Raw genomic sequence first — 27,121 nt, forward strand, 5'->3', positions numbered from 1 at the left:
TCTGACCAGGACATGCCCACTGTCAGCCTCCACAAGGGTGGGGTTGTGGAGAAAGAGGCAGAGCAGGCCAGCCAGGCTACCATTCCTACAAGCCAGGAGCTGCTCTTCCCCCTGGAGCCAGTCCCCCCCCCCCCCAAGATGTCTTCCCCGGGAAGGCACTTCCGGTGAGTTCTATAACTTTCCCTATGCACACTGCATCCGTTTGGTGTCCCTCGAGGGGGAGGCAGTGGAGGAGTGGCGTGTGAGATGCGACTGTGGAGAGGAGCCCCTGAAAGCATGTGTCACAGCTGTCCAAGCAGCCACCGGAAGTGTCCACCCTCCTTGTGCCTCCCCAGAGAGCTTCCAGGGGCTCTAAATCCACAATCAGTGTGGACGGGCTGTTTCAAAATAATTCTGAGCTGATTCGATGCTCTCCTCTCGTAGGGATGCGCTATTTCGATTTTGTTGTTCCGGGAGCTATTATTTCAATGTTACTTATTTCGAAATTATCTCCTAGTGTAGAAATGCCCTGAAGGCTTCATAGCCAGTGGTGCTGGAACCGTTTTTGGAGAGGGAGTACTGAGCTTCACCCCCCTTGTCCCTGTCCATGCTCCTCACCACTACCTAGAGCTAGGGCTGGCTGCTGTAGCCCCATATATGGGGCTCAGTGGCAGAGCCTCCAGGAGCTGGGCCAGCAGCCAAGACCCTGGGCAGCAGGAGCATGGGGCCCGCGGCTGAATGGGACCTGAGGCTGGCAGTGGAGCCCTCGGGCAGCAATGGCCCTGGCAGCTGGGACCCCCAGGCAGCAGGGGTAAGGTTGCCAGATGGTTTAATCAAAAATATCAAACACACACCACCATCACCCCAAAAAAAAACCACTGGGGAAAAAATTCTGTTGAGAGAAAAAAAAGGGGGGAGACCAAAGTTGTTGAGGAAAAAAAAAAAGGACCCCGAGAGTTAACAAAAAAACCCAAAACCATCGTGGTCCCTTTAAGAAATGCTTTTGAGGCTTTTGTCCCTAACAGGCCGCTGGCAGCCATCTGCCATCTTGTCTTCCTGCTCCAGGCCAGATAGCTCCCCTGCAGAGCCAGGTAAGCACCAGGGATTTTCGCCTCCTGGCCAGGAAAAAAATCAGAAAATATCAGACATTTTAGGTGTCCAGCATTTTCTGAATTTTTTTACCAGACAGGAGGTGAAAATACCGGTCTGTCCGGGTCAATACCAGACACCTGGCAACCATAAGCAGGGGTATAGGGCTGGAGGCAGGAGCACAGGGCTGGAGGGTGCCCAAAACATGAGAGGGCTGCAGCACACCCACCCCCTACATCCTTACTTCCTGCACCTCAGTTTATGGCAGCTTTCTCTGTTGATATGGATCATCTCTTTTCTGCTCCACCCAAAGCTTCCACTTACTCATATCCTCTCATTTAGAATGCGTATTTCAGTGCATGGCATAAGCATGTGAGGTTTCAAAGTGAGTATTTTCCCTTTCACAGTGTTATATTTCAAAAATTGTTTTTAAAAAGCCCTTGATATAACACAACCATCACATAACATATACTCCAAGACAGCTAGAATATTCCCAACAGCGTGTACAAGTGACTCAGCAACTCTCCCTTACTGCTGTTCTCCACTGAAGCTTGTTTCTGGGATGAAATTCTGATCTCATTACACCTAGGTAAATCTAGAGCAACATCACTGAATACAATACAGCTAGTCAGATTTACACCAGCAAAAATGAGATCTGAATAACGTTTGACTTCAATGGTGTTTACCTCGGTACAAATGAGACCAGAATCTGGCCTCCAAAAGTCCAAAGCCAAATTAGAGAGAGATTCTACTCAATTTACATTCCAAGAAAGTGTCCAGTGGCTTCTCCTGGTAGCAGGCAGCAGGCTGGAGACCTGCAGACAACAGCAGGGAAAAAATAGCAGAGAATAACTATTATGCAGCTGTTTTATTTCCCCCCCACAAAATATGAATGTTATGCAAAACACATTGCTGTCGGTTTGCTGACAATAAAAATGAAATCATTTCTCAAGCAGGGTAGCAAATTCTCAGGAGAACGCTTTAGCCAAAATACTGTTTTGCAATAATTTCCCATAACTGAGTGAATAAATTAATTTATGAATTTTCCATGAATAAATTCCACCCTTTCCCCCCTCATTTAAGTTATTGATATCAATGTACATTTAGCAACCAAAAATAGAGCTGATTTCCATTTGCAGTAAAAACAATTTAGGAACATTTAGCTTGTCCTTAGGGATCATTTTAGACAAATGTAGCTCCGTTCATGAAGAAGCACAAGTGTCTTGCACGGCCAGTGAGCTACACCAGAGGAAAATCACAACCGCCAGTAATAGAAAACATAGAAGAACTTCAGACAAATGCAGGGCCCAATTATGTGCCCCCTGTGCTCATCTTAAACAGTGCTTTTAAAGCAATGGGAAAATACTCACATTAAGTTACCACTCAACATGAGGATGGAGTGGTAGAATCACTTATGACATTTCTGCATTAAGTTCTCTTGTCTGTGTTATACAGAAACTAGAGTAAATGACTAGAATGGTCCAGTCTAGCCTTTAAGATCTATGAATCAGTCTCTCAGGAACAGCCTCTTCCATGTACAGCCAATCCCTGACTTACGAACGAATTACGTACCAAACACTAGGTCATAAATCAATCTGTTCGTAAGTCAGATTACATTCACTGACGTACAGCCATGCTGTTCATAAGTGCGGATTTCGTTCATAACTCAGGTTCTGGCTCTATAGGAGGTTGTTCGTAAATACGAACGGTCGTAAATTGATGCGTTCATAACTCGGGGACCGGTTGTATTGATAACTTTGTCAGTATTTGCTGTGTGAGGAGAGGGGGGAAGAGGGGTAATTCTTCTGTTGATATGGCCTTGTCTGGAGTATTGTGTCCAGTTGTGGGTACCACATTTCAGGAAAAATGTGGACAAATTGGAAAAAAAATCCGGAGAAGCACAACAAAAATGATTAAAGGTCTAGAAACCATGACATATGAGGGAAGTTTGAAAAAAATTGGGTTTGTTTACTCTGGAAAAGGGAAGCCTGGGAGGAGACATGATAACAGTTTTCAAGTTAAAAGGTGGTTACAATAAAAAGTTATTACAAGGAAGAGTGAGAACAATTGTTCTCATTAACCTCTAATAATAAGACAAGAAACAATGCTCTTAAATGGCAGCAGCGGAGGTTTAAGTTGGACTTTAGGAAAAAATTTCTCTCAGATTAGTTAACCACTGAATTAAATCACCTAGGGAGGTTGCTAAAACCCCATCATTGAAAATGTTTAAGAGCAGGTTAGACACACCTGTAAGGGATGATCTAGGGCTAATACTTAGTCTAACGATGAGTGCAGGGGGCTGGATTTGGTGATCTCTTGAGTTCCCTTCATGTCCTAAGATTCTGTGATTAAGGCAACAGGACACTCTAGGGAAAAGAAGCCATCTCCATTTGTTTTTTTAAGGAAATGGAAATGTTTAAAGAGACTGGCATAGCTGTGTCCTGAATTACGTTATTCTGTCTTTGGCATCGGTTTAACTTAATCTTTAGAATTTGGCTAGTCTTAACTTGAAACAAGTACTATGAGAATGGGCCTACTCATGAGCATGAGGTTACTCGAATGTGTGTTTGTAGAATCATTCCCTTCAGCGACCTCATTCTTATCCTTGTAAATTCTTATCCTAGAATTTATCTGTTTTAATCGGATTCCAGTTTCCTCAATGAGCTTTTGAGTTGGCATTTTTTTGTTGCTGGTTGTTTTGGTTTTGATTTATCAGTAGAAAGGAAAGCCATGAAAACATAGCTTTACAGTTTCCTGAAACCAATCTATCTTTCTTTCTTAACAGATTGTGATAATGAGTTTGAAATTGGTCTTACCATCTTAAGGATAAATATTAGAATTATAATTGTTATTGCTTTGATACATCATTTGCATTTACTCTACCTAATAAAACAGATAATTAATTGGTCTGTAAAGGGCTAAGACATCGGGAACTTCAGCTCTAGAAAAATGAATTGTTGTATTCTCAATAACATCTCTTGAATATGAAGAACAGGCTGTACAGAGAAGGCCTTCACTTCCTGAACAGTTTAATTGAGGAACATTCCCCTTTCCTTGTCTGTCACTTTTTAATGCATATGTTTTGCATTTGGCATAAAAACATCATTGTGTTTATGCCTTTTCCATAAAGGTGCAAAATATGTACTTACATTCCCCATAGCCATACATGGAATAAGTATTATAAAGCTAAGATAAGCCACATGTGTATACACATGTCTATGCATTCTCTAAATCAGAAGGGCAGAACATCATACAGAGCATACAACCACCAGGATGCATTGAAGTTCAAAATGGGCCTGGGAGATAATGTTGATGGAATGGGGGGTAGTCACAGGATAATAGTCTCCTGCTGCTAGATTAAAGCCTGGGCAAAGCTGAGCCCTTTCAACAAAAAATAAACAGAGCCAAAGCCAAGATATTTACAGAATTTTCAAAGTAGAAGGCATTTATCTTGTAACAACATCCTATTCCATTTGCTTTGCTTCTATTGTACCAATATAATAAAAGATTCTGTCATTTTGTTCAGTGGGTTTTACTGCAGAAGTGATGTTTCTCCACTGAATTTTGATGGGGTAACATTACAGACTGATCTTTCAACCTTTTAATCAATTTATGCATTTCAAAAATGTACCATGTCACTGCAGCTGGGTTCTAAATACGTTGACCTACACTAAAAAAAATGAGGAAAAAAATAAGAATCTCTAATAAAAATCAGTGTTCTTTTATCACATGTAGCATTTCAGTTGTGGGTCAGCCCTCACACCAACAATTGCAGTGTCAAGTACTAAGACCTTATCTGGCACCTTGTCAGATCAGCTCTTTTTATTGTTGTAATGTTCAATATGCGGAAAAGGTCTCTGACACTATAGCTGCGGAGGAACAACAATTGAAAATACACTCTTTGTTAAATGGGAATCAGTGATACAATATATGTCATTCTAACAGTAAAGGCAATGAACAATAAGTACATTATGTATATGTACCTGCATTTCTTGTTAGCACATTTTTTTAAACAATAGTTTTCCTTCGTTGCTTCCATTTGGGTACAACATTTCCCCCGTTGTTCTAACAATCTGGAATCTCCTGATTTTCAAGACATGCTGTAAAACTCATCTGTTTGCTCAGACTAAGGGGATGGGAAAATTCCCTCCAATTTACTTACCTTCTTTCAGCAGGACCTATTTTAATTCGTAATAATTGGTTAGTGGCCTTATTATATTTCTGGGCTTGGCTGCATTTCTCAGTGGTTATTCTGTTTTTATGGGGAGTGACTTTACACAGTTGTTCAGGCAACTTATAATCTAGCCAATAGATATATTTTGCATGAACAATTACGGTAAAACTTTCTTGTAAGAGAAGTCCTACTGAAGGCTGCACATTGAAGAGCTGTTCATGCTGGTTAGGGACTGGTCTCTAAAGGTACATCTACATTGCGACGCTATTTCAGGATACCGGAGTATCCCGAAATAGCTATCCTGCGTCTACACAGCAAACCCATTATTTTGGGCTCGCTATTCCGATGTCCCTGTAAACCTCATTCCATGAGGAGGAAGGAACGTTTCGGAATAGTGCTTTATTTTGAAATTTGGCACTGTGTAGACAGTATCAAATGATGAAATAAACTATTTTGAAATAGCATTGAAATAAGATACGCAATTTGCGTAGCTCCAATTGTGTGTCTTATTTCAAGTTATGATGCAGTGTAGACGCACCCATATATGACGCAAAGAGCTGAATGCTCTCAACTCCCTTTGCCCCCACCACTGAACGGAGTAAAGTTTTGCCATGGATTCAGTGAGACCCAGTAATTTAATTGGAAGTTGAGAGGAGTCAGCACCTGACAAGACCAGGCCATTAATGTGTACTATGGTATGAGTGATATTATATGTAGCAGTTTGAGATAAACAGGCCACAGAGACTGGCTTGATTTTTAAATTTGAACTTCATATTTGAAGAGTGGTAGTGATACATATTGGATAAAGCAGTGACTGGCTCTATGAAGATGTGAGGGCTGCTCTCAGCTCTGCCATTGCACTGGCGTATGACCATGGATAAGTCACATCATGCCTCAGTTTCCTCATCTATTAAAATGGGGATAATGATACTTTGCTGATGACAAGCACTATGTAAGAAGTAGGTTTTATTATTATTATTAATTAAAAATCTGAACACCTTTAGGAGAGGATGAATTTTTTAATCTGACAAATATTAGTATGGCTAAGTGTGTGATTTCATGTTTGCCCAGAGGGGCTGCATCTACATTTTGTGCTAACCCGCAGTGCATTCCTATGTTCTTGCAATTGCAGTGCAAGTTGGAGTTTCATGCCTGTACTTCTGCCAAAACTATCGCAGCGCGATGTGAGGGGCCCTGCCCATGCCTTCCAGGACAAGAAAGTCCAAAACACAAGGCGGAGAAGACGGGTGAGTTCAGCTGTTGAATGCCATGTTAAGTGATTTACTGGGACTGCTTGTTCTTAGAAACCTTGAGGTATTTAGTTTCTGCCACTTTGTTTCAGGAAGCATTAAGAAACTCACCTTGTCAGCTACTGGATGGCAAATCATTTTCTGCATTTAAAGTGCTTTCTTGTTGAATTCTCAGACATCTTCACTGCAGTGAACCTGGAACCCACTTTAGAGAGGGTGTCAGAGAACAACTGTGCTCTGAGTAATTGTGATTAACAATTATTATTTATTTTGAGTAGAAAACACTAAAGGCTTAAAGCAAACACCTCGATTCACATGCTGGGGTGGCCTGCCACTAAAGTGCCAGAGGCCTGGTGCCATGAGCTCCTTACTATTAGCTTGTATGGGGTGTGGGATTTCGATACTAGAACCGAATGTGTATGGAGACACAGATTCTCCTATAAAGAACAGCGGGAAGCTGCACAGATGGAGATGCTCAGGCAGAAAAACAGACCTGGCGACGGTGGAGGGGAAGGGAGTAACTCCCCCAGGACCTGACAATTCAAAAGGGCTCAGGGCTCCCAACATCCACTGCCACTGCTGTGACAGCGGCAGCTGGAGCTCTGGCCCTTAAAATTGCCGCTGGAGTGTGGCACTGCATTCTATGGGTGGCTTTGAGGACTGGGTGGGGGAGGGGTGCATGGCGGCCCGGGCTTTGCTGAGGACTGGCTGCCATGACCCGGCCCCTTTAACCTGAGGCCCTGCCCCTTGCAGGAGCACAGAGCCAGGCTCTCCTCCCACCTTTCAAAGGGGCCCAGCAAGGCTGTTGATGCCTCTGGAGAGAGACACTACAGAGCCTGTTGGCAGTGGGTAGCCTCCATCAGGGAGCCCTGTGTCTATTGGGAAAGGGTTACACATGAGGAATGCCAAGCAGAGAAGAGACTGGCCTCGGGAAGGATTTTTGACGTCTTTATTTTGGAAATAATTTTGCTAGATTAATATATCTGTCCCCAAGGAGAGGTGTGCAGCCCAGAGAAGAATTGTTTGGTAGTTTGATTGAAGTAGCCCTGAAAAGTGGGGAAACTGAGTCAGAGCGGCTGCAGAGCAATATCAGGCTACAAGGGGTCACTTGAGAGGCAGCTGGCCTGGCAATATTCTTATCGTAGAATATACAAAATGAAGAAATTATGAGAGACTTTATTGTTCTCAAATGCGGGTATTTTCCTTACACAACTAGGGCCAGTCCCTGAATGGGCTATGTGACAGATTCAAGTAAGGAGGCCTTAAGAAACACAGACATGAGTATTTGAGGATGTGGCTGGCTGACAGGACAGTAGCAGACTGATGCTGAATGGTTATAAAGAAAAAGGTAACGGCAAGGGTTCCCACATGGATGGCTTTTCCATCTGGCTCTTGCCAGGAGATCGGTGCATAGACCTGAGCATTTCATACGCTAATTCCTCCCTCCGCATCAGTCTTGAACCTTCTAGGAATAGTCCATCATGAAAAGAATTCACACTGTTCTGGCCATGGGAGCTGCAGAGCCGGCACTCAGGGTGACGTCAGTGTGCAGTGCTCCCACGACTGCCCCTACACCTAGGAGCCAGAGGGACATGCGGGCCACTTCCCAGCAGCCGTGCAGAGTCAGGGAAGAAGCTGGCCAGCCCTGTGCCAGTTGGGCTTTTAATGGCGTGCTCAGCAGTGCTGATGAGAGCCACCACAGTCCTTTTTCAGTAAAAAACTGGACACTTGGCAATCCTATGCCCTGCCAGTGTGCTTCAATCCTCTTCTGGAGAGAGAGATCACAAAGAGCTTTCTGTCTGGCGGCGAGTCTGCTGGACCTTTTTTCTTAATGGTGCCGCTCCCCTGGGCATAGCAACAACAGCAGGGCTCCAGGTGCCCATTAGCATTTTAATTACACTGTTGTCTAATCCTCCTTAGAAGATTAGACGAGACACTGCTGAAAAGACCAACATAGCTGGCATCCTGTCTATAAGATGGTTCCCCATTGTGGAGCTGCACCAGTGATAGTCATTGTGGAAAATGTTAAGAACCAAAGTACAGTTAAAGAAGACCTCTGTAGTCTTTCCATCCTCTGACATGTCAGCTGAGATTGCTAACAAGGGTGCTGATTATAATGCAGGCACCTGGCTGGTAGGAATTGCCACCTATTTTCACACAAAGGCCTTGTACCCTGTTCTCTAGTCCATTCCAGTACTCTACTGAAACGAAAAGAATAAGATAAGTCAATGAGAGAGCATTGCCTGTTGACACAGTACAGTGTAGACGCTGTGGTGAATTGACCTAAGCCACACTGACTCCAGCTACATTATTCATGGAACCAGAGTAGCATAATTTAACTGAATTTACCTCGGTAGTGTAGACAAGGCCTAAGCTGCTGAAAAGCCAATGTAGAGGACCATCATGAGGGCTCCCTTGCAACAGAAGCCTCAGATTAAGGTGTGCAGGTGTTAGGCACTAGGGGGAATTTCACACTCAAGCACTGATCCTGCTGAAAGTTACCAACATGCTTAAATGCACCAGAGCATTCCCATTAAGACTATTCATAGGCTTGAAGTTGTGTGGAATCGCGGTCCTGACGCCTTTAGCCATAACTTGCACTGTACGGGTACCCCTGATATTTATTCAACTCAACACAAAAGACCAACTCCTGCAGTACTTTCCTTTCTGCAGACAAAACTCGATTTGAAATCAGTGCAAGTTTTCCTTCCATGGAGACTGAAGGATTTGCCGCATAAGACCAAAATAACTTGTACTGAGACTGCTTTGTTTAGCAATACTCATATTGCTGCAGTTTTTATTTATGTCTGAAAATTCCTCCAATAACACAAAGTAAACTTAATATCACATATTTAATGTCTGCTCTGGAAAGATTTATCAATGAAGCATCGTTCCTCAGCTAACATTTTGAAAACTCAGCCTATTCCCTCTTTTGGAAGGCATCAATATTTTTTCTGCACAGTGATCAAACTTAAATGAAACATTTTAACTGGTGAGATTCTGTGATACAATGAATAATTTCAGTATTGCTTTATGTGGCCTGCATTATTTTTATAGAATACTCACAGATAAATTCATATTGTCTGTCTTTCTCATTCACAGACACACACACTTTTCTTCTAATAATCTGCTCCCTAAATGACCTCTCCTTTGCCCTTATCAGATATAGTATCAGATTAATAAATCATCAGAGACATTTTAAGCTTACAATTTCATTCAGACAACAGAAAAAATTCTAATAACCGTTATCTTGATGAATCGGATTTGATAGGATGCATGTATTCTGCACTCTAGACTATTGTTTTGCTTGTCTTTCAAACTTTTTAACTCCACATGCAAAGCATTAACTTTAGGGCTGGCATGAGCTACACAGCCACTTTTCTGACTGCTGCTTCCAGGGGCCAAATTCTGGTTGACAACGGGCATGCTGGTGAACTGGAGACAGCCCAGATCTGGGGTGCACAATAAGCTGGAGGTGATCCACCAGATTTAGCCTCTGACAGGCTGCCGGTGCTTTATTTACTTATACCTCCATGGGTCCGGCCACTTGTAGCTCCCGTTGGCCACAGATGTGCAGGTAAATAAGAATATAAGAGCCATACTGGGTCAGACCAAAGGTCCATCTAGCCCAGTGTCCTGCCTGCCAACAGTGGCCAATGCCAGATGCCCCAGAGGGAGTGAACGGAACAGGGAATCATCAAGTGATTCCTCTCCTGTCACCCATGTCCACCCTCTGATAAACAGAGGCTAGGGACACCATTCCTGCCCATCCTGGCTAATAGCCATGGATGAACCTAACCTCCATGAAGTGCTGGCAGCCCTCTAGGGGCTAAACCTGGCAAACCACAGCCAGTCCGTGGGCGGCTTATTGCCAAACCCTGGCCTAGATTCTTCCCCCACCCAGAAATGCATGGAGAGAGCATTCTGCAAGTTGACATTATCGGGGAGAGGGAATGGCCACATGGGAAATGAAACCAGTATGTAGATATGAACATGTGTACTAAAGTGCACAGATAGTCTCCTCCTGCATACACAATATATGCAAAGAAACTGCTCCTAAGCAGATTACTGGAAGATGTTAGTGCCTGTTTTGCAGCATCTGCATGTGCTGGTTTGTGTGGGCACAGAAGGAGTATGTCTACACAGGAAAATTATTTTGAAATAACTTTACCAGCGTCTACACAGCCAAACTGCTATTTCGAAATTAAATAAAAATAACGGAGGGCTTATTTCGAAATTGGTAAACCTCATTCCACAAGGAATAGCACCAATTTCGAAATAGGGGGCCTCCAGCCCTTCCCAGGATGCCCTGGTGGCTACTCTGGGCACAACCAAGAAAACTCCTCTCCCTCTCTTCCCCTCCTCCCCCGGAGCCCTTAAAGGGGTAGACTTTTGCCAGCCCAGAGCCAGCAGTCTCTGCACCTGACCCAGCATGAGCCAGGCAGCCAGTGCCAGCCAGCCCTCCAGGACCAGTCTGCTAGCTCCCAGGAGCCTGCCAGGGGCTGGAAAAGGCAGGCACCTACCTGGTCCAGTGCGGAGATCAGGGAACTAATTCAGGTTTGGGGGGATGCCTCCAACGTCCATGATCTCCGCACTAAATGGAGGAACGCAACTGTCTATGGGCGATTGGCTGCCAGCCTGGCCACCAAAGGCCATATGCGAACCCAGGAGCAGGTTCACATGAAAATAAAGGAGCTGTGGCAGGTGTATGCCAGGGTCACAGGGGGCGGCTCCCAACAAGGGGCAGACCCAGACTCCTGCCCCTATTTTGATGCCATGGACCGCACCTGGGGGGCAGGACAGATCGTGCCCCCGTGGTAGTCATCAACCCTTGGGCAGAGCTTGCTGCCTCCTGCTGCTCCAGCCCCTGCTGACTCCCCAGCTACCGCTCCTCCTCCCACTCCTTCTCCCCCTCCCGCTTCTTCCTCCCCACATGCCCAGGGATGCCGAGGCCCCCGCACCCACCGTGCTGGGAGACAGTTGGGCCGGCGAGACCCCCAACCCTGAGCTCCTCCTCCCCTTGCCTCCCCCTACCAGCTCCCTCCTCCCAGTTTTCCCCCTTCCCTCTCCCACCCTCCCTCCTCCCCTCTCCCACCTTCTTTCCCCAGTCTCACCTCAGTTTCATTCCCCCAACCCCACCCCAGTTTTGTTCAATAAAGAGGCTTTGTTGTAATGAACACATGTGTCTTTTAATGTACAGCAGGAAGGGAGGTTAGGGAGGGGTAAGTGGAAGGCCGTGAGGGAGGAATGAGGCACAAGCCCCCAGTGGGGCACACCAGGGAGACTGTTACTGCCTGTAGAATATGCTGCCAGGCTTGCAGCAACACATCCAGGAGAAGCACCAAAGTGCTCAGTGGTGGCTCCGGCTCCATGCTGCAAAGTGCTGTGGTGTCCTGAGTGAGGGCAACCAGAGCACAGAGAAAAAATGCTTTGCTGTCCCTCAGTGAGGTAGGCAAGCAAGCAGGGAAACCTTAGAACCGGCTGTCCGGGGGGGGGGGGGGCGAAGGGGGGGTTGTCCCTTTAAGCACAGGTCTCAGATACCTTGTGTGGCTGCTGCCTGAGGCTAACTCCTGACCTGATGCCCTGCCAGAACCAGTTCCAGCTGGCCTTAAGTGCAATTCAGCGTTCTATCACTGTGGACGCGCTATTTCAAAATAGCAAAACGCTATTTCAAAATGCATTTTGTATCTAGACATGTTATTTCGAAATAAACTATTTCAAAATAAGATAGTTCAAAATAACGCGGTAGTGTAGACATACCCAAGGTGGAAATCAGTTTTTCTATGTAAATGTATATAATTTACTGAAGCACTGAGCAGCTGTGTGGTGTTGTAGGCGTGCCCTGTGCATATTCCTTCAAAAATCCAGGTACTGAAAAGCGGGAAAGGGTGCTCCAGTAATCGATACAGATGGAATATCATGAGGTTCACCACTGGCACCATAATTTGAATGAAAGATTATACTGTACTTTTTGGCAATGTCTACACTACAAGGTTTTTGCACAAAAAAGGACGTTTTTGCACAAAAACCCGCAGTAAGAAAATCTCCAGTCAATCAACAGAACAGAGGGCTTTTTGCGGTGTAGGTATACCTCCTTCTACAAGGCATAACTCCTTTTTGTGCTACAGCTCTTGCGCAAAAAGGCACGTGTGAACTCTCCACAGGGGTTTCTTGCACAAAGAGAGCCTATCCAAAAAAGCACAGATGCTCTTATGGCCATTCTATGAATGGCAATCAGAGCTTCCTTGCGCAAGAGCGTCCATGCAGTGTGGGCGCTCTCTTGTACAAAAGTGCATTGCAAAAACGATGACTTTGGGGTCTGGACGCACTTTTGCGCAAGAAGTTTTTGCACAAGGACTCTTCTGCAAAAGGCTTCTTGTGCACAAGCCCTGCAGTGTAGACAAAGCCCCAGACAACCAGGACCTTATCCCCCTATCTTTTGGGTAGCAGATGAAACAGATGTTTTCTTCTAAAAGCAATAGGAGCTGTGAAAATTAGTTAGTAGAAGCTACCTTTTAGGAGATGTAGTGTACGTCATAGCTACTTTGAGTGTTTGTCTTTACAGGCCTAGCCTTCTGATTCTGCAGCCACTCCATGCACGGATCTTCACTGTCTCACCAGCAGACAGCTGCACAATCTGGCCTCGTGCTGTCCCTTGTCAGTGGTCTTAGTGTCTCTGGGTTACACTTACAAACTCAAAGAGCCAAACTGAATCGTGGTGTTAGTGGGCAAACCTCCATGGCTTGGTAAGAGGTGCAGGTTCACACGAAATGACCAAAATCAAAGGGATAGTCTAAAGTGGTGTAACTTAAATTTTCCTGAAGACCCTTCAATGTGTTTATTACACCAATTAAGATATCCTTGGATTCACCCGTATTCTTACACATGACCTCTGACTTTGGCCCATTGAGGGTAAGGAAACCTTCAGCTCATCATTTGTGTGATATCAATTTTTTTAACAAGGAGGAGCCCGCAAGAATGTTTCTGCTCAAGCCTGGGAATAAACATAAATGTCGGTATCAGTTAAGCCTACTTTGGGTACATCTACACTGTGGCGTTATTTCGGGATACTTCTGGTATCCCAAAATAGTTATTCCACATCTTGACAGCGGGCCCGTTATTTCAAAAGAGCTTTAGAAATAACAGGCTCGCTATTCTGACATCCATTCCACAAGGATTAATGGACATTTCGGAATTGCAGTTTATTTCAAAACTTGGTGCTGTGTAGGCAGTGCCTAATTACGAAATAAGCTAGTTTGACATACACTCGAAATAAGATACGCAGTTTGTGTAGCTCAAATTATGTAGCTTATTTCAAGCTTAGGGTGCAGTGTAGATGCACAGTTTTAGCTGTATACCGGGGTGGGTTATGAAGTCTGTAGTAAGTGAGTCATTCTCTGCATGGATATCAGTCAGATCTGCTCCGGCTTATGTGATCCTATTGAGCTCTTAATGGCTGACTTCAGAAGAGAAAAGCCTTAGCCTTTGTACATTTCAGGGGCATTCTCCATTAGCTCAAGTGGTAAGCCCCTGAACTTTTGCAGTAATATTCTCTGAGTTCTAGTCAAGCTAATACCCATGAGCAATGTTCCCTGTAAGCTGAGCACCTCTCCCCCCCCCCCCCCCCTGAGAGATTCAAATGCTGCCAAGCTGATTAGCAATGCCCCCAGAAGGCAGCATGTGTTTCTACTGGTGGTACACATCCACATGTGTCTCAGTGCACATAACAAATTTTATTCCAATGGAAAAAAAATAGAGGGAATGCTGCCCATGAGACATATCTGATCATGATCGATAGAACAGCTGAGTATCATGAAGCATCTCCAGTCACCGAATCATTAGAGGATAAAACAGATGGTTTTCTTTTGTTAACTGTAGTATTTCAAACTTTCAGTAAAAAGATGCAGCCTGAGTTTGAGGTTAAGGTTAGTAGTGCCTGTTGTATTCTCCCATCTTCAGTCTGAGCATGAAGTTGTTGTCCCTGACTTTCTCTGGACATTGGCTTTCTTTTATGTGAAGGAAGTGCTATATGAAGTCATGTATGAAAGATGAATGCTTTAGTTTTCCTCATGCCGTACAATTATATAATTAGCATTATCCTGCTATGCTGATATAAACAGCAGAAAGATTCTCAGATAAATGCCTTTTTTTCCTAATGAGGTTTCAAGCGTTGGACTCGTATAAAAGAATTATATTGACAGATAATAATTGATAACCATTCCTTATTAGAAACCAAGTTAGTGAAATCCATTGAATTACGATATTGATAAGGAAAAATAGTAAAAGAGCCTCACACAGGAATGTCAATGGAAAAATACTAAAGGGAATTACAGCACAAGGACTTCCAGCAAAATGGGAATGAGGTTTCTTGATTATTGCACAAACTTTTCTATACCTATTGTACATCAGGGTTACATATATGTGCTTTCAAACTTCAATTTAAATGTAGTTGGCATTAAGCTTTACACATTCATTCAATCATATTCAAATATTATTCCACAATAAATTACTTTCAGAAATTAAAAATGTAAAGGAACATTTAATTCCCAGAGTACTGTTGTTCTAAATGTCATGACCTTTTTTTCATACGCTTGTGAATGAAATTGGCAGCAGTATTAAAGAAAAGCAATCTAAGTGGATGTGCTCTGAGGCACAATTGACTGCAGTGTTCGAGATATATTTCCCTATCCTTCCACTATGCTCCTACAAAAACAGCTCTCCTTAGAGAACAAAAATCAAGGCCAATAATTACTTTAATTGTGAAGTTCCCTTTACAGCACTAACAGGTATTACAAAAGAGTTAATAAAAAATAAAACAACACAAATGCTAGGGAAGGAAAAGTGCATCAGGCTAGTTATCTTTAATGATAAAGACCAAGAATAGAGCTTTGAGCTATAAAGTTACATCTTTGAAGAAAAAGCAGAATCATATTCTTCATTTTTTAAATTGAATTTTACTCAGTCCTCTGAGAATTAGGGCACTCATGATTATATTGGTTTGCTAATGGAATATTTCTAAAGCAAGAGAAGGCACTAGAGCTGGTTGCCTTTCTTTTTTCCCGAGGCCCATGTAAGATCTCTGCTGTTTATGAAAACTCTAGATATGGTCCATTATTCACTGCAGCTTTATGCTTTACAGTATGCTTCTGTGCAAACCGCTAATTTGCAACTCAGTTATCCAGAGATAAAAATTCTTTTGTAATCTGCACTGAAATTTACTGCCCTTTCAGAGAGTATGTTCCATGTTATCTAACACTGCAAAATGATATAAAGGCCATATTTCAGCAAAAACGGGGGACTTGCAATGTGTAAATACAATTCTTAGAGCTACCTTTGAGAAAACACTTATTGAAGACATTAAATCTTCTCTGTGGTTTTCATGTACATTTCTCTAATAACTATGCATGTAATAGAAATTAGCTGAGGATCCTTAGGCAAGTGCAACTTCAGTTAATGTTAATAGAAGTTATTAAACCATTCCTAAGTGAGCCAAGAACTTAAGAGAAAAAACTGTGATGGCCTTACTTTGCTATGGATGTTAGTTCTTCCATGCCTACTGATGAAACCAGAGTGCTCTATTGAACACACGATATATCTCATTTAAGAGTCAACACAAGTAGCAATGGTGACTCCTCTTGGTGAATATGAATGCTTAATTGCAGTCTCTGCACCCTGGAGTCTATCTGTTGCTCATACACATTTGTAACTCCTATTACTTGAGTGTATTAACAACACAAGAGCCCCACAGGGTGGTGAATATTTAATGTCACTGTGTCTCTTTCTGGTTTTGTCAGCCTTTCATGTTTCCTAGGAATCACAATTCCCTATTCCAACATACCAGTTTTGATTTGTTTCCATCAGATTTACAGATCTATTGGAGTGTGAACAGATGAGATAATTCAAAGTAGGTTCATCTCTGTATTTGCACAAAGACTTGTTAACCTTGCAAAAAATGTCCCCGGGAAGTGTTATTGTCTTGGTCAGGAAAACAAAAGGTCAGTAGCAAAAAAAGAAATTACAGGCAGTCCCCGGGTTACGTACAAGATAGGGACTGTAGGTTTGTTCTTAAGTTGAATTTGTATGTAAGTCGGAACTGGTACATATTGTAGGGGAAACTCTAGCCAAACATTTCTCCAGAGCTCAGTTTTATTCTCCCACACCTCACTTCCCTCAGTCCTTTATTCTCAAGCTGAGGTGTCTGCTGAGAAAAGCCGCTCCGCGTCTCCCTGGTCTGCTGGGGGGGAGGGGAGGGCGCTAGCTTCGCGTCTCCCTGGTCTGCTGGGGGGGGCACTAGCTTCGCGTCTCCCTGGTCTGCTGGGGGGAAGCAGCTAGTGCGGGGTTGCCTCACCCCGTTTGTAAGTAGGGATCTGATGTAAGTCGGATCCATGTAACCCGGGGACTGCCTGTAGTCCAAACTGCAGGGCCATGTAGATGAGCCCTGAATGTATCATACCTAATGTTCCTTCAGCAAATATTGCATCTCAGAATTAACTTTCAACAAGGATTTGTGTCTGTAAAGTTGCATCATGTAATGTTTGTGAAAAGTAAAAATAAATAGCTAACATGGATTAATTGAATTTAATTCTTGAATTTAAATTAATACATATGAAAATGTTTCTCCACTTGGCCTTTGTTATGTGCCAAAACTTTCTCTGATACTTAAATTTTGGGGCAGTTTTCTAAGTAAGACATTTTGAATAGAATGGTTTCAAACTCATGGAATAATGAAACAAAATAAAATAAAACAAAAATCCATCTGGTTTTCTAATAGAACCTTTTATCTAATATTGCAAACACTCAGAAAAACTCCATGAGGTAAATTGAATATTATCCACATTTTACAGAGGGATAAACCATTTAACAGATATACTTTGTGATTTGCAGAAGTTGGACAGTGCTTATTGTAAGAGCAGGGATTACAACCCACATTTCTGTCAGTTTTGTGCTCTAGGCTTTGACACACTCCTTCTCTGGAGTAGAGTGTAGAGGAGGACTAATGATTTGTTGGATCCATTTGTTATATCCAAAATGTTCAGTATAACCAGTGTCCATCAGAACATAAGAACGGCCACTCTGGATCAGACCAAAGGTCCATGTAGCCCAGTATCCTGTTTTACAACATTGGCCATTGCCAGATAACCCAGAGGGAATGAACATCAAGGTATTCATCAAGTCATCCATCCCCTATCGCCCATTGCCAGCATCGGACAAACAGAGCTGAATGCCATCTGGTCCTGGTGACTTGTTATGTTTAGTTTATCGATTTGTTCCAAAACCTCTAATGACACCTCAATCGGGGACAGTTTCTCAGATTTGTCACCTAAAAAGTATGGATCAGGTTTGGGAATCTCCCTCACATCCTCAGCCACGAAGAACAATGCAAAGAATTCAGTTGGTTTCTCCACAATGATCTTATCATCCTTGAGTGCCCCGTTAGCATCTTGATCGTCCAGGCTACGTCTACACTGCAGCCCACAAGATTTTTTGCACAGGATCCTGTATACCTTCTTTTTTGAGGCATAAGGGATCTTGTACTAAAGGTTTTTTTTGCACCAAACGGCCCCGTCTACACTGCTTGTTTTTGCGCAAAAATCTCTTCCGCAAAAAGCATTGCATTGTCTCTGCTGACAAAAGGCTGCAGTGTAGCTATAGCCCAAGTGGCCCCACTGGTTGTTTAGCAATCTTCCAGCTTCTGATGTACTAAAAAAAATTGCTATTACTTTTGCGTTTTTGGCTAGCTGTTCTTCAAATTCCTTTTTTGCCTGCCTAATTGTATTTTTACACTTCATTTGACAAGAGCTTATGCTCCTTTCTATTTTCCTCGCTAGGATTTAACTTCCACTTTTTAAACAATGCCATTTTGTCTCTTTCTGCTTCTTTTACTTGGTTGTTAAGCCACAGTGGCATTTTCTTGATTCTCTTACTGTGTTTTTTAATGTGGTGTATATATTTAAGTAGAGCCTCTATTCTGGTGTCTTTGAAAAGTTTCCATGCAGCTTGCAGGGATTTACCTCTTAATTTCTGTTTAACTAACCGCATTCCTCATTTTTGTGTAGTTTCCCTTTCAGAAATTAAATGGCGCAATGTTGGGCTGCTGTGGTGTTTTTCCCACTGCAGGGATGTTAAATTTGTTTATATTATGGTCAGTGTTTCTAAGCGGTCCAGCTATATTTACCTCTTGGACCAAATCAAGAATTGCTTCTCCATTTGTGCATTCCAGAACTAACTGCTCCAAGAAGCAGTCATGTAAGGTGTTAAGAAATTGTATCTCTGAATCCTCTCCTGAGGTGTTGTGTATTCAGTCAAAATGGGGATAGTTTTTCATTTTGAGGTTTTTTTTTTTAATTTTTATAGCCTCTCTAATCTCTCTCAACATTTCACAGTCACTATCACCATCCTGGTCAAGTGGACAGTAATATATCCCTGTACTTCTATATACATGTTATTAAAGTATGGAACTATCCATAAAGATTCTGTGGAACAGTTTGGTTCATTTACAATTTTTACTTCATTTGATTCTGCACTTTCTGTCATATATATTGACACTTCCCCCACCAGCATGACCTGTTTGCTCCTTCCAATATATTTTATAGAGGGAAAGAGCATTTCTGTCACAAGGTAGGCCATTTTCTTGATACTGTGTGTATTTGGAGATGGAAGATGTACTGGTATTTGTTTCTATTTGGAAAAACTAAAAGAAATCTCTGTCCGTGTGCTGACATTCTGCAATCAAAAGTCAGCAACATGCCATTTCTATTGAGTTTTTGACCCGTTTCTTTATTCTCTGTGGATGACACACTGACAAAGCGCAGGGCTACTGTGTCAACATTGAACTGTGGGAGCTCTTTTTCACTCTCCTTCACTGCTGTCCTTTCCTTATGTGGTGGGGCTCATTTCCAGTCCCCTTCACTTTGAAGTCTGGAATTACCCAGAGTCATTAAGGCCGCAAGGGACCGTTAGGTCATCTAGTCTGATCCCCAGTCACCAACATCACTTGGAACCTGCACACTAACCCTAACAATCTACTTGAGATCAAAATGTTGCAGCCTTCAGGAGATTAGACCACTACATGTAGGGCCCTACCAAATTCACGGTCATGAAAAACATGTCACAGATCATGAAATCTGGTCTCCCCCGTGAAACTATGTCTTTTGTGTACTTTCATCCTATATGATACAGATTTCATGGGGGAGACCAGCATTTCTAAAACTGGGCGTCCTGATCCAATAGGGAGTTGCAGGAAGGTTACAAGGTTATTTGAGGGGCAGTGATGGTATTACCTCTCTCATTTCTGTGCTCCCTTCAGAGCTCAGTGGCTGGAGTATGGAAGCTGTTGGCCGAGTGCCCAGCTTTGAAGGCTACATCCTGCCAGTAGCAGCACAGAAGGCCCGCTGATGGGGGGACAGCTGCTCCAGGGCCCAGCGATTCTATAGGGCCCGGGCCTCCCAGCCACTACTACAGCACCAATGGTGGCGCTAAAACCCCACACAGCACAATCCATGTGGCTCAAAGTGGGAGGGGGAGAGGCTGGTGCAGTGCACTGAAGACTGGCTGCCCCAGCTCTGCCCCTTCTGCCTAAGGCCCCGCCCCTTCTGGAAATGTGGAGCTAGGTCCCTCCACACCTTTCTTAGGGGCCCAGCCTTGCTGTCAGTTCCCATGTCCATAGCATGCCACCCTTACTTCTGTGCCGCTGCCTTCAGATCTGGGAGGCCTGAGAGTGGCAGTTGCTGACTGAGGGCCCAGCCACAGTGCAGAAGAAAGGGTGGCCCTACCATGCCATGCCATCCTTACTCCTGCTCAGGTGCTGGTGGCAATGCTGCCTTCAGACCTGATCTCCCGTTCAGCAGCTGCCACTCTCCAGCTGCCCAGCTCTGAAGGCAGCGCCACCACCACCAGCAGCACAGAAGTAAGCGTAGTAGTGCCGAAACCCCTCTCTACAGGAAACTTGAGACCTGCCCATAACTCTTTTAGGAGTCAGAACCCCTACGCTTACAACACTGGGTAATTCCAGCTTTAAATAGCTACAGTCGTGAAATTAATGATTTTTTAAAATCCTAGGACTATGACATTGACCAAAAAGGACCATGACTTTGGCAGGGTCCTAGCTATGTTCCACTGGTAGCTGGAAGGGCCCAGATGTACCTTTGCAAGAGGCCCTTCAAAGGGCAGGGAACTGATTAAGTGAGGTATAGACTGGTAAAGGTTGGCAGCTAGTTGTGTGTGTTGCCACATCTGCATTATTGTTAAGAGTTACTCATTCAGAAAATCTCCAACCCTATGAACCATTCTGCAAGAGCAAAGTATGTCAACTTTTAGTTGACTCTTTTAGTAATATGGGGATCATGGAATGGTTAGTCATGAACTCTCCAGGTAACTTGTTATCATGGGGAAAGATACCTTAGCGCATGACAAATTAATTTTGAAAGGTTCATGTTTCTTGATGGTTCAGAAGAAGCAGTAATTATAATGATAAGATCAGAGGATCAGATAACACTGGTCTACAATTTTTTAAAAGTTGTCTGCTTCAGAGATAAAATGTGCTATATATTATGTATTTTGATGTGCTGAATTCAAATATGACAGTTAAAACAACTGATTGGCTACTGTTTCCAAGATATTTAAGTTTTTACATTTTACGTCTATGTATATTGTGTAGATAGTAGAGTTTTAATTGTAAATTGTAAACCTAGGTTTTTTCATGTGTTTATGGTTGCTTTACATGATAATATTTCACCTGTCCTGTTTATGTAACACTTTAAAAATCAGCAAAAGGGTTATATAAATACAATTTATTATGAAACAAAAGGCAAAAAACTATTATGTACATAGTTTAGTCCTATTCAGTGTCTACTCGGTGCTTCTTGGATTGTCTCTTGTATTCATTAAATGGAGCATCTCTTGTCACTGTCCAGCAATAGTCTGCAGGCATTGATGGGCTCCATTTGCCCTGATAGCATTTCTCCATTGTTGCAATGAACTGGTGAAATCACTCGCCATGCTCATCGCTCACTGCTCCGCAGTTTGGTAGAAAAAAATCTAGATGAGAGTGCAAAAAATATATCTTTAGTGACATGTTGCAACCAAGGCTTTTGTATGCCTTGAGGAGGTTTTCCACCAACAACCTGTAGTTGTCTGCCTTGTTGTTTCCGAGAAAATTTATTGCCACTAACTAGAAGGCTTTCCATGCCGTCTTTTCCTTGCCACCCAGTGCATGGTCAAATGCATCATCTCGAAGAAGTTCACGAATCTGAGGACCAACAAAGACACCTTCCTTTATCTTAGCTTCACTTAACCTTGGAAATTTTCCACGGAGGTACTTGAAAGCTGCTTGTGTTTTATCGATGGCCTTGACAAAGTTCTTCATCAGACCGAGCTTGATGTGTAAGGGTCGTAACAAAATCTTCCTTGATGTAGCAAGTGGTAGATGCCAAAATAAAGGTGATAGGCTTTCTTAACCATAGTGGTTATACTGTGCTTTTGTAATGCAAAAGTCACTTCACCACAAACATAGCAGAAGTAATCTGCACTGTTCACACAAGTACGAGGCATCTCTGCTCACTTTGGCTAAACAGAAATGTGTCCCTTTGCAAAATCAAACACTGACAAATAAGATAGCACGACACTGTATGATTTCTAGAGCTGATATAGGGCAATTTGTTCAGCAGAGTGATGTAAGCTTCGTTATGATGCATCATCCATGACTTCTAGGAATAACATGATGCAATTCATATAATGTGTGACGCAATACCAGCTTCAGATTGCATCATTCATTGTTTTGCCTAAAAAGCAAGTACTGTCCAAACCCAGTCATAGATTTATTCATAGATCCAGTCAAAGATGTATTTTAGTCATTTCTGGTTTAAATTGAGATCCCTTCCCTTTATAACTCACTTATCCTCCGCCATTTGCAAGTCAAGGGTCGTATATACTGATCCAATAGCATATCTGGAAAACTAGAGCCAATCAACAATTTTAAGCATCATTTTCGTTCTCTGTGACCCAGAATTAGAAAAGTTTGACTACATTTATTTCAGAAGCATTTTGGCTGTAGAGCAGTATAATCAGAACACCTGGGATTTGTCCCTAAAACTCCTTTTGAAGTTCACCCAAGTCATGTAGATGGAAACAGCTACATTTGGCTACTTAAAGCTAGGCAACTGTATTTGAATAGCTGAATGCTTATGTTTATTTTGAGGGGTGAGAGGTGTTCACAGCTTCCACTGGCTTCCAAACCCTCCCACTGAGAAGCCCAAATAAGGATTTGCTTGTCTAATTCTAGGTTCCCAGGTTTAACCATTGTGACCCTAACATTTCTACAAATCCCTCATTTTGTATATTAAACAGGTGTATTAATAATGGCTTCACAGAGATGTTGTGAAGCTTGTAGAATTGTTTGTAAAGTATTTCATGGTCCTTGGATGAAAACCCCCTGTAAGCTGGGTGAAAACCCATCGAGGATAATGGAAAGATTCCCAGTGAGTTCAATAAGTTTAGAATCAGCCCCTGCAAGTGTAGTGTTTAATTATATCTTGTTTGTGGTCCTTTTTAATTGTGGTTTCCAGTAGATGAGCAAGTTAATGAAAAGCAAAAATAACCTAACAAAACATTTTGGTCTGCTATATCAGTTTGGCAATTTACACTTTTTAATTTGTTACATGATGAAATGCCCTTAGCTAAGCAAAGTTGATTTGTGTAGCATCTGTACACATTTTATTCTTATTATTTGCCTAAGAGCTTTCATACAATGAAATCAACCTTTACAGTTCTCTGCCTAAAAAACATGGAAGATTTTTTTTTCATTTTTTCTGTCTGTGGATAACGGTCACTTCTCTCAATTAATGTTTAATTAAAATAAAGCAAAGTGCAATTATTAATTCATGTTTTTGCTCCTTCTGAGCCAGGTGCTAGGAGCAAAAAACAAGTAGATCCAGGATGAGCTACAATATAGAAGGCAAAGTTCCAACTTTGTGGCATATTTCCTCCATTTCTCTGACTTGAAGGAAAACATCAGTATTTTCCGTGGAGGAGGTGGCCTTTGAGGATGTCCATGCTCCCCAGCTTCATCCTATCCTCTCCCTTTAAGTCCCCCAGGGACTCTGGGTGTGTGTTGGTTCTTCCGTAGTCATGAGCCACCCCCTGAGAGAGGGTTGGAGGATAGCTGCCATCCAACACCAGAGTAGTGCAACTTTTGCAAAAGCCATAAGCCAGTTTGAAGGCATGGAGCCTCTATGCAGATAACTGGCCTCTTGTGGATCTGTGGGAATTCCCAGACTTTGGCATCCCAGAAGGTAGCAATTCCCAAACATAGGGCCCTATCCCTAAACAGAGAACGAGATTCTGATGTCTTTACCTCATACTATGTGCCTTTAAATGGGTCATTTTATGGACCAAGGTACTATTTTGCATGAGTGAGAGTATCCAAATCAGGCCCTTAATTTCCTGTTTCTTACGGAAAAAAAATGTTTCATACAGTAAATGAGTCTAGAGTCAGACACCATACAAGCCAAGCTGACGTGACAACCACTAAGTCTTTAAGAAGACAGTGCTCCTACAGATTGGTTTATTTTTTGAGTCGGGGTTGTGGAAGAATTTGGGGAAGGTTAATAATGTGAATTAGGGAGATAGTGGAATGATAATTCTATCTGGTATTTTTATACTCATGCAACACATACTTCTGATGTTACCTCCTGTCCTAAGGATTTTTTCCTGATCAGCTCATCAAAGCGTTATGACTCAGTTTCCGTACACTGTTAACCTGTTGAGTTTTTGTGAGGAAGAAAGGGATAGATGATAAGAAAATGTCATGTTGCTTTTATCAAAATCCATGGTTCGCCCACATCTTGATTACTGTGTGCAGATGTGGTCACCCTATTCCAAAAAAGATACATTGGTTTTGGAAAAGGTTCAGAAAAGGGCAAAAAAAAATTATTAGAGTTATGGAATGGCTGCCATAGGAGTACAGATTAATAAGACTAGGACCTTTCAGCTTGGAAAAGAGACAATCAACGGAGGATATAATACAGGTCTATAAAATCATGACTGATGTTGAGAAAGTAGGTAAGGAAGTGTTATTTTCTCTTTATAACACATGAACTAGGGTCACCAAATGAACTTAATAAGCAGCAGGTTTAAAAAAAGCAAAAGGAAATATTTCTTTACACAATGCACGGTCAACCTGTGGAACTCCTTGCCCATGGATGCTGTGAAGGGCCAGACTATAACAGGGTTCAAGAAAGAGATATTCATGGAGAATAGGTCCATCAATGGCTATTAGCCAAGATGGGCAGGGATGGTGGGTTTTTTTGGAAGCTGGGAATGGGCGACAGTGGACCGATCACTTGATGATGATCACTTGATGATTACCCTCTGGGGCACCTGGTATTGGCTAATGTTGGAAGCAGGCCAACTGATGGGGTGGGGGGAATGAAAAGGGGGCAACTGCCCTGGAGCCCAGCGATTTAAAAGGGCCTGAGGTTCCTGACTGCAACTGCTGCTACGGCAATGGCAATTAGAGTTCAGGACCCTTTAAATCGCTACCAGAGCACCACACTGCATGCTCTGAGCAGTGCTGAGGGCTGCCTGGGGAGGCAGGGGAATGGCACGTTCCAGGCAACTCTGAAGGCTGATTGTCCCAGTTCCCCCTCCTCTGCTTCCACCTAAGGCTCCGCCCCTTCTGGGGGCACAAAGCCACCCCTACCCACCTTGCCCAGGAACCAGTAAGCATGTCAGCCCCCCGGCCAGAAGACAGACTATGTAGATTGACCTTTTGTCTGACGTAGTCTGGCCATTCTTATGAAGCATTATTCAGCAGCTTCATACCAGAACTTGGTTTCCTTGAAAGCACACTCGGGGCTATTCCGGGAGCTGTTTCATGTACTCCAGTTTACTGCTGTAGCCAACGGAGTGCTCTTACCTGAATTTCTCTGGTGTCATTTTTCATGGAAATGAAACAACCCCTTGAATAGAATTCTGTTTCCATTGAAGGCCCTCTCTTCCTCCCAAGTGGGGAGGGAGTTTGGAATTAACTAGCAAAATGAGGCGCGTCCACCCAGAGTTCCAAAACCTTTCTTGGCACCCCACCTCATGCCTGCATGAGCTTCTGCACACCCCTTATCCTAATGCCCATGTGCACACACACACGTGTCCTGCTGTTTCATTCTGAAAATCCGATCTCCCTCGAACATACACCCATTACAAACCACCAGCAGACATCACTAATTGGGATGCACTTGAATCACTATTTAAATCCCAGTGAAATTATATACCTGTCAATAACATCCCGTTATATGTCTTTTTGCATTGATTTATAGGCCAGCTACATTTAATGAGGTGATCGATAGCTGTTACTGTCTCCCTTCAAATTCAATTAAACATCTTTAATTAATGTCTTTAATCTCACAATCATCCAAAATATATTAAATGACTTTGCTGGGTTTCAGAAGTAAGACAAGAAAGAACTTCCAAGGTGTAAAATCAAATGTCATAACCTAGAATACTTGAGGATAACAAAATCTGTAAGGCCATGGCAAAATATATCAGTCCTTGGAGCAACTGCTTTATCATCTTAAAAGTCACAAATTCTGTAACGATTGAAAAGCTCGCTCTCTCAAATCATCCAGGCAAACTCCAAATCCAAGTTATTTCTTAATGCTCCCTCGTGAACATCTGTATTATAACAGGAAATATGTGAAACGGTGAGCACGTTTTTGATTCCCCTTGTGCAACTGATTGCCCAGTCCTGGTCCAGACAGGTGCTGCTGTGTGTCCCGTGAGATATTGAGACTATGAACCCCCAAAGAAGTTAAGAGGATGTCACACAGCACCTCTCAGAATTAGGTCTTGGGACTCTCTTCAAGGGTAGCTTGTTCAGCATTTTATGTTTCTGCTTCAGAAGAATAATTGATGTCTGATAATTATATTTTTCATTCTGGCAAAATTTCCTCAGAAGTAATAAGTCGGGAATTTAGGATCAGGAGCCCAGGGATCAAATTAGTCATGTCAGATGAAGAAGAGCAAAAAAAGTAAATGTGTGTGACTTACATATGTAGATAGACTTTTCAAAACAGATTAAACATTAAAAAATCATTTTGAACAAAACATTTTTCTAGAGCTGAGTAAATAACTCTTAAGAAACCATTCAGGGAATGTAACTTCTTTCTGAATTGTTAATTGAACATATCAAATTCTCATTATTTCAAATTATTTGCAGATTTCTTAAGTGAGTCATTGTTGGTTGGCAGATCATTTGCTTCTTACAAATTCAAAAGTCAAAATTTGCTCTGGGTTGAGTCCCAAAGCTTCATGCTTCTGCATTCACGAATAACTTTGCTAAGTAAAGTAGATAAATGTTTACAATATCAGTCCCAGAGTCAGTTACATACGCCACACAAAGTTGTTTCTGTTCCTTGATTGGAGAAGACTTGCATAACTTTGTATGGCTATATAGATTGAATTTTTAATTTTACAAATAGCAGCACCATTTTATATTTACTTTTGGCAAATATTGAACATAATTTGTGAAGGGGGAGTTGTATACACCATGAAATCAAAATTCACTTTCCTGTTTGAGCAAATATTACTGGAAATGGTTTTTTCCACTATCCACTCAGCTCTACATTTTTCCTTACTT

The 27,121-nt window shown here is 42.6% G+C and overlaps 1 protein-coding gene across 1 annotated transcript in view; it reads left to right on the plus strand.

Moving 5' to 3' along the window:
* Positions 1 to 27,121, plus strand: part of SPOCK1 (SPARC (osteonectin), cwcv and kazal like domains proteoglycan 1) — a 637,569-nt gene that overhangs the window by 498,325 nt on the left and 112,123 nt on the right. Inside the window, exon 6 of the mRNA XM_075900445.1 lies at positions 6,375 to 6,489. Coding sequence (XP_075756560.1) covers positions 6,375 to 6,489 — 115 coding nt within the window. The remainder of the gene's footprint in view (positions 1 to 6,374; positions 6,490 to 27,121) is intronic.

The sequence above is a fragment of the Pelodiscus sinensis genome, chromosome 17 (genome assembly GCF_049634645.1).
Source record: "Pelodiscus sinensis isolate JC-2024 chromosome 17, ASM4963464v1, whole genome shotgun sequence".
NCBI lineage: Eukaryota > Metazoa > Chordata > Testudines > Trionychidae > Pelodiscus > Pelodiscus sinensis.